This window comes from Populus nigra, chromosome 9 (genome assembly GCF_951802175.1).
Source record: "Populus nigra chromosome 9, ddPopNigr1.1, whole genome shotgun sequence".
Lineage (NCBI taxonomy): Eukaryota > Viridiplantae > Streptophyta > Magnoliopsida > Malpighiales > Salicaceae > Populus > Populus nigra.
Genome location: NC_084860.1, coordinates 10,449,691 through 10,463,282, shown reverse-complemented (window position 1 = coordinate 10,463,282; position 13,592 = coordinate 10,449,691). Strand labels below are relative to the sequence as shown.

General features: G+C 34.6%; 2 protein-coding genes across 4 annotated transcripts; both read left to right on the top strand.

The window, feature by feature from the left end:
• Positions 1 to 457: 457 nt before the first annotated feature.
• LOC133703487 (DNA topoisomerase 1 beta-like) lies at positions 458 to 8,106 on the top strand. 3 transcript variants are annotated; one of them, XM_062128044.1, is made up of 17 exons: positions 458 to 743; positions 1,255 to 2,372; positions 2,539 to 2,733; positions 3,262 to 3,342; positions 3,597 to 3,656; positions 3,800 to 3,894; positions 4,017 to 4,173; positions 4,256 to 4,381; positions 5,235 to 5,315; positions 5,509 to 5,599; positions 5,681 to 5,814; positions 5,918 to 5,986; positions 6,087 to 6,176; positions 6,424 to 6,527; positions 6,609 to 6,777; positions 7,298 to 7,371; positions 7,905 to 8,106. In XM_062128044.1, the coding sequence occupies exons 2-16, from the start codon at positions 1,272 to 1,274 to the stop codon at positions 7,364 to 7,366; spliced, it is 2,622 nt and encodes an 873-aa protein (XP_061984028.1). In that variant the 5' UTR covers positions 458 to 743; positions 1,255 to 1,271; the 3' UTR covers positions 7,367 to 7,371; positions 7,905 to 8,106. The 3 variants fall into 3 exon arrangements, with proteins under 3 accessions (XP_061984028.1, XP_061984029.1, XP_061984027.1); XM_062128045.1 differs by lacking the exon at positions 7,905 to 8,106 and adding an exon at positions 7,609 to 7,705; XM_062128043.1 differs by lacking the exon at positions 7,905 to 8,106 and having other exon boundaries at positions 460 to 743; positions 7,298 to 7,705.
• A 1,486-nt stretch (positions 8,107 to 9,592) lies between these two features.
• Positions 9,593 to 12,598, top strand: LOC133702944 (V-type proton ATPase subunit e1). The gene is made up of 4 exons (XM_062127288.1): positions 9,593 to 9,751; positions 9,832 to 9,958; positions 11,146 to 11,193; positions 12,209 to 12,598. The coding sequence occupies exons 2-4, from the start codon at positions 9,861 to 9,863 to the stop codon at positions 12,273 to 12,275; spliced, it is 213 nt and encodes a 70-aa protein (XP_061983272.1). The 5' UTR covers positions 9,593 to 9,751; positions 9,832 to 9,860; the 3' UTR covers positions 12,276 to 12,598.
• The last annotated feature ends 994 nt before the right edge of the window (positions 12,599 to 13,592 follow it).

Sequence of the window (13,592 nt, the reverse complement as noted above, 5' to 3'; positions counted from 1 at the left end):
AAGCTAAGAAGAAGAAAATTATTTATCTGAATATTTTAATTAACGAGGACCCACAAACTAAAAAACAGATTATATAAACATTACGGGTTTTTGAGACATCATTACAATTGCACATGGCGAGAGATACCTAGGATATATTGTTAATTTTTAATATTTGATTAAAGCTTATGATTTAAGTGGTTGGAAAATAATATAATTTGATTGCTTTCAATTGATTAGCTCTGAAAAGTCCTGTACGCAAGGCTAGTCTACGTCCTCAAAACCATACAACTTACCACGTCCATTTTACTAGTGTTTATAGAAGATAGATCGATAACAAGGTAGATTAACTAGACCGGTTAAGCACGGTGGGTTAACCAGGTAACCCGCCCTTGTGAGTTTTCCGGGCCCGCTAGTTAAGCAGAGTCGGGTTCGGTTAGCCCGGAACACCCGGGCAAGCCGGTTAAAAACCGTGAAAAGAAAAGAAAACTCGCCGCCTGGTTGTTGAGTCAGGGAAAAAAAGAAAAAGACTGAAGTCGTCGAAAACGTAGCCGTTTTAGAGGAAGAAACAAAGAATACAAAGCAGGAGAAGGAAGGGGTCTGCAAAGTGAAAAATAGACTACAATCCACCTTCACCTTAATAAGCTTTGTATGTGGTCTCTCTCTACACTTTGCAATAGTTAGCTGCTCCCCTCTGCTCCACCGCCACACTGCTTCTGTTACAAACGAACAAACTAAAAACTGTTTAATTCTTCCCTGTTTAGGTAGGCGCTCTTTCTTTTTCTTATACACGCATAAAACAGCTGTCTTTATTCTGTTCACTTTCAATGGGGAATGAAAGATTAGTTGATATCACTGGGAATTGCTATTGCTGTCGGTAATTGGGTGTTTTTAATTTATTAAATTCGATTAATATTGAAAGATTAGATTTCTTTTCATTTTCAATTTGGGTTCTTTTTAATTAGAAGTAATAGTAATAATCTCCAGCTCACTGATTTTTTATTATGATGTATAAATTTGGGTTTGGATTAGCTTAGCCTCTTTTTAGAAAATGAATTGGTGGTTCAATCTACTGTTTTTGTTGTGGATTTAGTTAAGTTTCGAGTCAGCATGTTAAAGCAGAGGCCATCTTTGTTTATTTTTGTGCTTATGGTACTGCATCTAGGAATCTAGTCAATGTGCTATTGTGGATTGCATTGACAATATCATTTTTGGTTTTTGAATGAAAATTGTAAATTCTATCCCGATATTAATGTGGTATGCATGCCAGCACAGACCCTAGTTGGACTCTAATGGTTGTTCAGGCACCTCCAAAGCCAATTCTCAATAATTTTAATGACGACGACGACGACGACGGGCCCATAGTTTTCAAGAGAGGTGGTAACTCAACCTCTAAGCAAAATCAACCAAACCTTGAAGCAAAGAAACCATCTTCATCTTCTCAGAATTCCAATGGTCAAAGCTTGAATGCCCACAGGGGCAAATCACCCATTTCATCTTCCAATGCATCCCCTGTGAAATCTCCTATAGGGAGCCCTAAAGCATCAGCTTCATCTGCCAAGGCATCCCCAATGAAGCCACCAGTGACATATTCTAGAGTGCCAAGTTCTTCAATTGATCAGTCGAAGCAGGCATCTAAACAGGTTGTCTCAAATGCCGTTAAGGAGGAGACCAAACCGATTGTGGATGATGATGATTCTGAGGATGATAAGCCCTTGAGTTCTAGATTTAAGGGGAGCACTAACAATGCCAACAAAGGGGTTACTGTACCTGCTCGTGTCAAGGATGAACATTCAGATGATGATGAAGTCCCTTTATCCTCGAGGTTTGCAGCAAAGTCAAATGCAGGGTCATCAAGCTGTAAGACTATCAGTTCTAGTGAGAAGATATTGTTGGTTTCAAAAATTCAGCTAAATGGTTCTACTGCAAAGGACAAGCAACAAAAATCTTCTGCTGTGCCAACTAAGAGACCTATGGATAATAAGGTTCCTTCAAACCAGTCTTTTGCTAAAAAACCAAAACTTTCAGATGCGTCTACAACGAAGCAAGTTACTGTCAAGGCTGAGCTGAAGGCAGATGATGATGACCACCTTACAATTTCCCAGAGAATGAAGAAAGCAAGCTCCTCATCTAACAAATCCTTGTCTGTGAAGCAAAAGGTAACCAAAGTTGTTTCTTTTTCATCCAAGAAGACGACCAAGAATAACAAGAAACAAATGCAAAATTCAAAATATTCGAAGTCAACAAAAGTACAACCTGGCTCCAGTGATGGGCAGAAAAAATGGAAAACCTTGGTTCACAACGGTGTCATCTTCCCACCTCCATACAAGCCTCATGGGGTTAAGATGCTTTACAAGGGGAAACCAGTTGATTTGACTCCTGAACAGGAGGAGGTGTGTTTCAATTAGTTTGTGGTGCCTTACTATGTCATTTGTGTACATAAGTTAATTTCTATCGCTTGCTCCTAGTCTGTTTGAATTTCTGTACATTGGAAGGTTTCAAATTTCTCCCTATATGTTTGGTGCTAGCTGCATTTAAACTTTGATCTTTTAACCACAGGTTGCAACCATGTTTGCGGTGATGAAAGATACAGAATATGTTCAAAAACCACAATTCCTTCAAAACTTTTGGAATGATTGGCGTACATTACTTGGGAAGAATCATGTAATACAGAAGCTAGAGGCCTGTGATTTCAACCCAATATATGAATGGCATCAGAAAGAAAAGGAGAAGAAGAAACAAATGAGTACTGAAGTAAGTTGGTAGATGTATGGCCTTCTGTGTGATTGAGATGCAAAGCATTAGTATGTTGTGAAAGTGAGCAATTACCATCAATTGCACATACCTTTGAACTTGAATGCCAACTCAAATGCTTGATATATGTTATTGGAGTGTTGCTATTGTTGTGTAAAATTGTAGAAGTACACCCATTCCTTTGTTCTCTGCCGAAGAGCCTTATGGAATCTTTTCATCCTCTATCTGTAATGAAGCAGTAACCGTGGCAGTTTCAATTGCTTCATGGAAATAACCCGCACTAAAATATGCCATCCTGCATCTTATTGATCTCTAGTTTGTTTAGAGATTAATTTTGCATGTATGTAATCCCTCTTTAGACTTGAGAAAAAAACGTAATCCCCCTTTCTAATGTATCATCATTTCAGTTTCACATGTGACCAAAGGTAGCTTTTCAGTGTAGAAGCCCAGTACTTCCGCCATATTCTTTGAGAATAAGTTTCACATATTGTCATTCTCTCTGATTATCAGTGTTGTCTGACCATGTAGGAGAAGAAGGCTGTGAGAGAAGAGAAATTGAAGCAAGAGGAGAAGTATATGTGGGCGATTGTTAATGGGGTTAAAGAGAAGGTAAGTATCTGTGGATCAAGTGTTTTTATTAGCATTATAAGGGAAATGCTATATCTAGTGAACATTTGTATGCAAAAGAGCGTGCGTGCTCTTGTGCACATGCGGGTTTCTGCTTCTATGGCATACATTCTAATCAATAATGGGTTCCTTATTGCTGATTTTATTATTTGAACTCTGTGCATTTTGTTTTCTTAATGGACTTCTCATCTCCTGCATTTTAACTGTGCCAATTCTGATGGTTATCTCAATCTCAGGTTGGGAATTTCAGGGTTGAACCACCTGGTCTATTTCGAGGACGGGGAGAGCATCCAAAGGTTCCAGTGACATCTTTCTAACCGTTAACTGAGATATAGAGCTTTCAGCTTTGACTAAATTTTATTTTGATGTTCATGATGGCGAATGACTAAATTTCCTCTACCTCATTTTTTCCCTTTGACTGAATGTTGGTATTTACCAGATGGGAAAGCTGAAAAGCCGTATTCGTCCCAGTGACATTACTATAAATATTGGAAAGGATGCCCCAATCCCAAAATGTCCTATTCCTGGTGAAAGGTTTGGGTTCATACAGTCTCTTTCAAATTGGGGAAATAGAAGGGAGACACTACTTTAGCTTCTGTTGATAACTAAGTATTGTTTGGATTTAGCTGAAAATTGTGAGAATTTTGGCTTGGCAGGTGGAAAGAAGTGAAGCATGATAACACTGTTACATGGTTGGCATTCTGGAATGATCCAATCAATCCAAAGGAATTCAAATATGTATTCTTGGCTGCCAGCAGTTCCTTGAAGGGGCAAAGTGACAAGGAGAAATATGAAAAAGCAAGGAAGTTGAAGGTATTGATCTATGAGCTTCTGGTTGTTGTAACCTGTCATATGATTGAGGAGCTTGCCTTTAGCTTCTGTATTTTGAGTGCAGGACTATATACACAACATCAGAACAGCTTACACAAAGGATTTTGCAAGTAAAGATATTACAAAGCGGCAAATAGCAGTGGCAACCTATCTTATTGATAAACTAGCTCTTAGGGCGGGTAATGAGAAGGTATAACAACTGGCTAAACAAGCTTCTTGACCCCTTGGCAGTTGATTTGGGCCTTTTAGATTGGATGTAGCACCTTTTATTTGGAGAATGTTTTATTGCCTTGTGATTGGAGTCTTCTTTCACAGATGAGGATATAATTATTGAAGACAAATAAGGCTTTTACTCACATAATGAACCTGGTGCTTTAAATTTACCAGTTAATCTGAGCCTTCGGGTATCAATATGGTTTGTAGAAAGCCAAATGATAAGAATGGATTCAGGCCTTAAATTAGTTTTATTTTGCTCATGTCACTTGCTCAGTTTATCAAGAATCGTATCCTTCAGATTTACATGCCACTTTTGCTTTTCAAAATGCCTTGAATCTTTCTTATCTTCCCCTTTCTCTGTGGAAACTCAATCTTGAATAAATTATATGACTGTCTTTGGACAACAATTTAGGTTTATTTCTGTTAAGAGGTTTTCCAATGTGAAGTTGAATAAACAGCTATTTTTTGGATTTTTGTGAACAGCACAATAATGGAAACATGTGATCAGATTGTAGAAATTTAAAATTGCATTTGATTCTGAGGAAATGTTACCAAAAGTCATACCTCTTCCTAGGATAATTGAAACTCATTGGATGTTTTTCATAGACCTAATCGCCAGAATAGTTATCCAGTATGTGTTCTATTTTACTTTTAGAACTTAGCAAGTGTTTCTGAGACATTTTGTTATGCTGGTTTGTGTTTGCTTGTTACCATGTTTCTTTAGCAGTATTGAGGATTTCCTGTGGCAATTAGCTTTATAGATCTTATATACACTTCAAGTGAGAATGTTATCACATTTCCGTCATTCTGTAATTGGGAACCTGCAGGATGATGATGAAGCTGATACTGTTGGTTGCTGCACATTAAAAGTAGCAAATGTTGAGTGCATCCCTCCGAATAAGTTGAAGGTATGATGGTTTTTATGTTTATTAACCATAGTTTTCAAGTGTAGTGTCTCTGTACTTGGTAGCTGCAGTAGTGGGCCTAATTTTGGAAGTGTACAAGTGAAACAACATACTTTGAGTTACCTAAATATGATTGGCTATATACATATAACAGTGAATTACTAGAATTAACACTTGCTTCTGCATGATTGTTCAGTTTGACTTCCTTGGTAAAGATTCAATTCGATATGAAAACACAGTCGAGGTTGAGCTTCCTGTGTACAAGGCAATTAGACAGTTTCAAGTTGGTGAGTAAATGGCTGTTAGGATTATGTTACTAAAGGTAATTATCTTATGTGAGGGCTGATGAGCAATTTTTTCTTCTTCAGCAAAAAAGCCAACTGATGATCTTTTTGACTCTCTGGATACAAGTAAACTAAATGCTCACCTAAAAGAACTCATGCCTGGCCTTACAGCAAAAGTTTTTCGTACATACAATGCATCTATCACATTGGATGAAAAAGTAAGTTGCAAACTGGGGTCAATTACTACATTGAAGTTTTTCCTGTGGGCCACTTGGAAGTATGTGCTTATATGCTCTGGGGTTATGTTTGGTCTGATAACAGTTATATGAGGAGACAGAAGATGGTGACGTTGCTGAAAAATTTGTCATTTATAACCAAGCAAACAAACAGGTGAAGCCAGTTTGTTGCAAGAAAATTTCACTGAATATTTGGTTGCAATATTTAGCTGCAGCTCTTGCACCTCTAATATTGGCTTCTTGTTCTTCTGCAGGTTGCAATCATTTGTAATCATCAACGTACTATTTCAAAATCTCATGATGCACAAATGTCAAGATTGACCGAGAAACTTGAGGAACTTAAGGTAATTAATTTTAGAACTCAACAAGAATTTCGGGCCCTCATTTTTGAGAAATTTGGGGAAAATCTGCCATGAGGACTTCCTGGCATATTGGAAACTTTGCCCATTTCTGGCTGCTTGTTTTGTGTATATTGCAAGCCAGCTATCTTCAGCGTATTGTTGCCCCTTTGCATATGGAAAATTTGCCCATTCCTGGATGCTTGTGTTTGTGAAGTCCATGCTTTGAGCTGATTCATCATTCTGCTTGCAGGGCACACTGAAGGAGTTCAAAACTGATCTGGACAGGGCCAAAAAGGGGAAGCCCCCATTGAAGGATGCAGATGGAAAGCAAAAGAGGAACTTGACTCCTGAAGCGTAATACAACTTGTGCCCTTTTGCTCAAGTGTTATGTGCATGTTTTGATGGTTCATTTTGATTTGCTGAATTGATTTACAGCATAGAGAAGAAGATAGCAACAACCAATCAAAAGATTGAGAAAATGGAACTGTCCATGAAGACCAAAGAGGATCTGAAAACGGTAGCATTGGGCACGTCCAAAATTAATTACCTTGATCCTAGGATTACAGTTGCATGGTGCAAGCGGCATGAAGTTCCTATTGAGAAGGTGAACTGCTTCTAAAATTATTTTTGAGGAATTAGCTCAACTTATCCTTATTTTTTAAGTCAGACTCTGCGGTATCCTTACAAATCTAATTGCTTTCTATCTAGCATTATATTTTAGGCAGCCATTCTAATGGATATTTTTATGCAAACTGATGCAAATACCCTCATTTGAGAACTCGAACCCTATCGAATTTATTAAAAAAATAATTTGAAAAGGTACACCAAATTGTCATATTGTGAATTTCCTTTTAAATAAATTAGGTTAGATTTGAGTCTTGCTTGATGGTATGGTGTTTTTTTTTTTTTTTTTTTTTTTTAGTTTAGATGAAAATACCTGATACAAGGATAGAAATGGAGAGTGGCCCACTATTTAGTACAGATTGGAGACTAGACAAAATACGAGGATAAATTGAGCTAATTGCTTTTTTAATGTAATAGTTTAATCAACAGTTATGCCTCTTAGTGCCCTCAATTTGGTACCGCAGCAGTGACTGTTTTCTTACCATATGCCTTTGTTACAGATATTCAACAAGTCTCTCCTAGCGAAGTTTACTTGGGCAATGGACGTTGACCCCCAGTTCAGATTCTGATCGTGGTAAGTAATAATTGGTTATCCAAATCAATCTACCAAAAAAAAACAAAAGAAAACAAACAGAGAGAGAGAGAGAGACCAACCCTTGTTTTTTTTTCCTCCCTCATTACAGTTTTTTCACATTTTTGTCCTATTATTCTAGCGAGAAGTCAATGTTGTATGTTCGTCTAATCTAATTCTAGGGCGAAATTGCCCTTTCTTCTTCTTCTTCTTCATGCTGTTTAAACCATTTAATTGCAGCAAGAATTGTTTACTTCAGCCTTCAACATTTGGGTGCTAACAATATAAATGTAGAGTGTTTCAAATTGAGGTAAATTTTGTTGGTTTTCCTGTTTCATCTCTCTCTGTATCCTATGTTAAAATGATTCAAACGGGAAGGGTTGAAGAATATAAAAACAAAATCAGGCTTGTTAGAGGCCTCTTGCCATCCTTGACTGCATTAGTTTGATTTGCTTGTTGATGAAAAAGTCTGCCCTTCAAAGGATGTCTCCAGCACTTGGTTTTATATATGTAGCTTAAACAACTTGTATTTGCAGACGGCATAGAACAAAGATGCTGGGACGGCTGATGAGAACAACTTTTAACGTGTGATGAACTCGAGGGGTTATTGGTGTTCTTCACGTTGTGATCTTCTTGCGTGTGATGGGGTCCATGTAGAGCATCATTATACAATTTTGTCTTGAATCTTTATTGAAATCGGATAGTTGAATACGCTAATAAGAAGAGATTGTTAGTTGATGTTTGATATGAAGTAAAATAATTGGAATTAATTATTATAATTTTTTATATATAAAAAAAAAAATGTAAAAGTTGATTCTTACTATGTTAGGTGTATTTATAAATCGAAGAGTAAAACTTGAATGCTAATGGAAAAGGGGGAGATGCTGGCTTTTTCTATTTTTCAAGGAAAAAATAAATTGGAAAAATTGATTAAGTAACAAATGGTTTAAAAAACATGGGGATCAAATATTATAGTTGTTAAAACTATGTGGACTGGTTAAATTAGTTTTGCTAATTGTAATTAACTTGCACCACACGTCTAGGATATACTAGGTTATTTCCTGCGCTCTTCCTAGTTGCTATGCCTTAAACAAAAATTGTTTTGAAAAAGTAGAAAAAATTTAAGCACTATCATTAAACTTAATATAGAAGTTTAAACTTGAATATTTTTAATTTGATTTTTTTTTTGTTAATTCAAGCTTTAAATTAAATTGTATAAAAGTTACTTAAGGTAATTTTATTGATTTGGCAAGTCCAAAAAAAAAAAGTTAATTTATTAAACTTACAACTCTAATCAAATTGATTTTTATTTTATTTTATTATATGATAAAAAATATATAAAAATTAATTAAATATTAAATGATAATATTTAATAAAAATTTCACATTAAATTATAGAATTAAAAAAATAAAAATAAAAGCTTGTTACAGTAAGCATGTGTGGGAGATAGAGGGAGTACCGTGTGCTTTCCCCAATATTTGTTTTTTTTTTAATTATTACCAATATTTGTTTTTGAAAAAGTAAATACATGGATAATAAGTTATTTATAGCATGAAATATAATTATTTTTTCCAACACAAATCAAATCTGCAACCTTAGACTAAGAGGGTGCTTGACAGTGTGGTAGCGGTTGCTTTTCAAATAATTTTTTGTGCCAAAATACATGCCAATAATATTTTTTTTTATTTTTTAAAAATTATTTTTAACATCAGCACATCAAAACAATCCAAAACGTACAAACCATATTAAATTTTAAAAAAAAAATTTGAGAACGTGGTTTGCACCACGTTTCCAAACATGTTCTAAGACATACACACTAATCAACATGAAAATGTTATTAAATAATTAAAAAATATATTTTAATTTGATTCATGATATGAATAGTTTAAAACGACATGAAAAATTTAAGAAAAAAAATAAAAAATTGAGAAATCCCAAAATTACTAGATGAAAAGATTTTGTTGACATCAAAGTAGGAGGATTTGATATGATTACTTATAATTAAAATTATAGTGCCTTTAAATTTATAAAAATTCTGGTATATTGTGTACGATAGAGTAAGTATATAATAATATTAATAAGTTACATAATTAATTGAACTATTACGATAAAATAAATAAAATTATTTAGTAGTTTATAAATTGAAGTTGAGTAATGATATAAATTGCCATGAAGCAAGGATATGGGCCTCACTAACCCAAATCACGCTAAGTCTGATTAACCAAGAATTGGGCCAGGAGTAATGGATGGATGCAGTAATTAGCATCATCGCCTAAAATCCAAATTCAGAGAGAAAGACAGAAAAGCTGGATCTCGCAAGCAACAGCGAAGCGAGAGCCTGAACAAGGAAGGACAAGAAGCTTCACCATCAATAAATCCCCAAGTAAGATCCGATACCGAATTTCTTATTAAACAAGTATTTCATCGTGTGTCAGAAAGCTGTCTGATGGAGTTGTTTTGCAGGAAGAAATCTGGATATCGAATAAAGAGAGATGGGGTTTCTGGTAACGACACTGATTTTCGTAGTGGTCGGAATAATCGCTTCGCTTTGTACCAGAATCTGCTGCAACAGAGGACCCTCCACTAATTTGTATGCTTCCTTTTCTTTATCACTTCAATTTATTTATTTGTTTTTTTTTTTCTTAAGAAAAAGCATGGGATGCGTGAGATTCAATTAAACTGCTGCTATTGTTCTTTTCAAAAAGAAGAACAAAGAAAAGTAGTTACTTGTAAGAGGTTGCCATATCCATTTAATTGAATTGTAAATGCATTTCCAAATGCAGACTGTTTTCATAGGTGGTTCTGTTGGAATTGATTTTCTGCAACTAATAATAATATTACGCAGGAGCTTTGTTCAGAATTTATTCTATTATATATATTTCTAGTATTTTTATATCAGGGGTTACTTAATGCTTGTGACTTTTTAGAATATTTCCTTTACAGGCTAAGTAGTTCTACTTGGGGACTAAGACTAGGAATCCTGGGGCTTAAACTAATATAAATAGACTGCTGTAATCTCGGTTTCCTACTGCTTCCTCTCCCCACACTACATTAAATAAGAAGCAATAATCTTCCAGCATCTGTTTTAGTCCTTTTGATGTTGCGAATCTGTAATTGCATGTGTCAGTAGTTGGGATTTTGATGAGCAAAATCACTGCTTCTGTCCAGTTATGTTTTATTTGTTTCTTCAATTCGTGGTGAAAGCCCACATTTGATTGTATCTACTTTCTGTTTTTTCACTTGTCTGTGTATATCCAGTTCATCCATCAAGACAACTCCTCTACCGCTATACATTGCAAAAGTCAAACTTTTGGATAGAGGGAAACGTCTTTATAAAATCATAAACCATCTCTTAGTTTTTTATTGACTAAACGCAAGTGCTTTTAGTTTTATGCTACCCCCCGGCATAACATCACACCTTTATGCTGTACTGACCCTGTGCGTGAAGAAACATTTTCTGAGAATGCTCATTCTTGTAGCCCCTAATTCAAGTTCTGCATCCGTGTTGAAGCATGCATGATACAATTGCTCAATAAGAGATTGCATTAAAGTACTATCCACTGCCCATGCATTTTAAGTATCATTATCTCATTCACTGTGAGTATTTTAATGGTCAGACCTTTGTATTTGTCTGATCTCTTTAATTAGCAGATAAATAAGGCTGTGTGTGCATTAAGTTAATCAGATTTAATTAAGTGAATACAACGTCTGTACGGTAGCCTCATGTTCCTTTTCTTCTTATGCAATATGGCTAATCTTGGGTTTTTTTCATTGCAGGCTCCACCTAACATTGGTTTTGACAGCAACAGTCTGCTGCTGGATGATGTAAGTTTGTATTCGCTTGTATTTCTTTTTCTTTCTACAACTGTTTTGATTTTCCATGTAGAAGGAATTTCATTTATGAGCTTCCGTGTCTTGGATATATGTGGTTAGTGTTCAAGCTGCATGCATGCATCCATAAATTTAGAAGACTGATGATTATACTAGAAAGGTAATCCGTCAAGATGTTGCAATGACCATCACACAATATTACAAGTCCTGTTTATGCCTTTTCTCGTAAATTTTCCTTCAGGTTGACTGCAGATTTGCCTGTAAATTTCATTCCTTGTCAGTAGCCGCTCAGAAAATTATTCATTTTTTTTATCCATTATGTAGTTTAGGTTAAATTCAAACTGCTGGGTGTACAAATTTGAGTTTCTTCTCTTCGCACATGTTTCCTTCTCGGATAGCTAAGAATGAGTTGGGAAAGCTCCATTTGCTAACTTTGAGGGTTCTGCTCCTTTACCATTGTAGCAACAATCAGCCTGATGGTAATAGAACCACACATCGTGTTGGAGGAACTGCTATCAGTGTCATTTTTTATTTTCCATTTTACCATAAGGAAACATTCATTCTTTTTTTCAGTGATATGAACAAAGACACCCTAGTGCTATGGCATATTTGTAAAATGGGAAGAATTATGACTTGCATGACCTTTGAGAAGCAGTCATGGAGGAACAGGTTCATGTAGATTAGTTGCACCTTCAGAGCGTACTTAAGTTTACCAAATTATATTTTTTACCCTTTTCTTTTTTTTTGTTGGTTGAATAATATTTTCACTTCTGTCCTTGATGAAAGCGTGATGTTCATGATTTTGTTGGAGTAGCAAAAGCATCAATAACCTATTTTATTCAGTTTTGCATTCAACTGCTTGCAATGCACTTTTTTCTTTTCCTGGAGCATGGTTAGGAAACCTGTTCATTCTATTTTCTTTAAGGTTCTTTATTATTATTATTATTGAGAGCTGCATGCAGTTGTTTCCTATCACCCCTGCAATAATTTTCTATTTGTTGTCTGCTAGGTGGGCAATTGTGTATTTAGCACAAATGAAACCTCTCATAGTTCCAATTTTAAGTGAAGGGGAGTGAAGTTATCCCAAATGAGCACGCTGTACCTTTTTGGTAAACAAGCATTGGTTGCTAGAGAAATAATGATTTTATGCTTCAATAATCGTCATGTATCTTCTCGTTTTGGGTTTGTATAATTTTATCAGTGTGGACTTTGATTATTTTTTTTTCATTTTCCTTCTATATATTTGTTGTGGTTCTCTTTAGCTGCTTGGCAATCTGATTTAATTTAGAACACTTCAGCAGCCTGTCTTTCAGACCATGCCTACAAATATGTAATTTGAATGAAATAATTGCTGCAAAAGAATATAATTGATGAAGATATTTCACCTTTGTGCCTTTCAGCTATCTTGTGTGCCAGCTTTAGAGAAGAGATTTCAAATTCTGAACACAAAAAGATTCTGAACATAATATTTCAAACATGCTGAGACAGTGGCTGAGCTTCAAGTATATTTGGCACGCGAGGGTTTCTGCATCTGATAATGAAGCCTGTCAGCCGTTTGGTTTAGGCATATGATATGGTATCATGTGTTTCTGGGTCATTATGATTAAGAAATCGCCACCCAGCAAGATGTTGGGACTCGTTACTTGTGGCTCACAGCTTGCGGTAAAACATATCGTACACGTAGTGTTATATTGTTAAGCACTGCAAAACCGCGAAAGAACTGTTTTTAAATTTTCTTTTTTATGTTTTAAAAGTATTTTATTTTTTTTTCAAATTATTTTATTATTTTATATTTTTAGAATGTTTTGATGTGTTAATATCAAAAATAAATTTTTTAAAAAAATATTATTTTAAAATATTTATAATTAAAAATACTTTCGAAAACAACTAAAATCATGTTTTCAAATCCATATTAAAAAGATTTTTTATATTTTTATCATCAATAGGTTATCATTATCATAAATATAAAGGTTATCATTATCATAAATGTAAGGTTTCATTGTACACACTCAATTCACTTTGTTGTAGATTGAAATAGTAAAATAATGAACATGTTATTCCAAAAGAAAATCATTGAATTGGCTATTAGAATAATCTTTTCATTAGGTTAGTCATTATTAGATTATTTTAAGATAACTTAGTTTTTTTATATTTTTAAAGCACAGTAAAATAACTAAAATAACTATGGTGCACTTAAAAAACAAAAATTATTGAACTAGCATCTAGGATTTTTGTTGTATTTTTACTTTTTTTAGCATAATAAAATGACTTAGAAGCATAAATTCTTTAATTGGCTTCCAGGGATGTTTTTGTACTTTTCACTTTTTGTTTTTTTAAGTTATAATTAATTTAATTAAAAGACAATTTGATATTTTAATAAATATAAAATATAA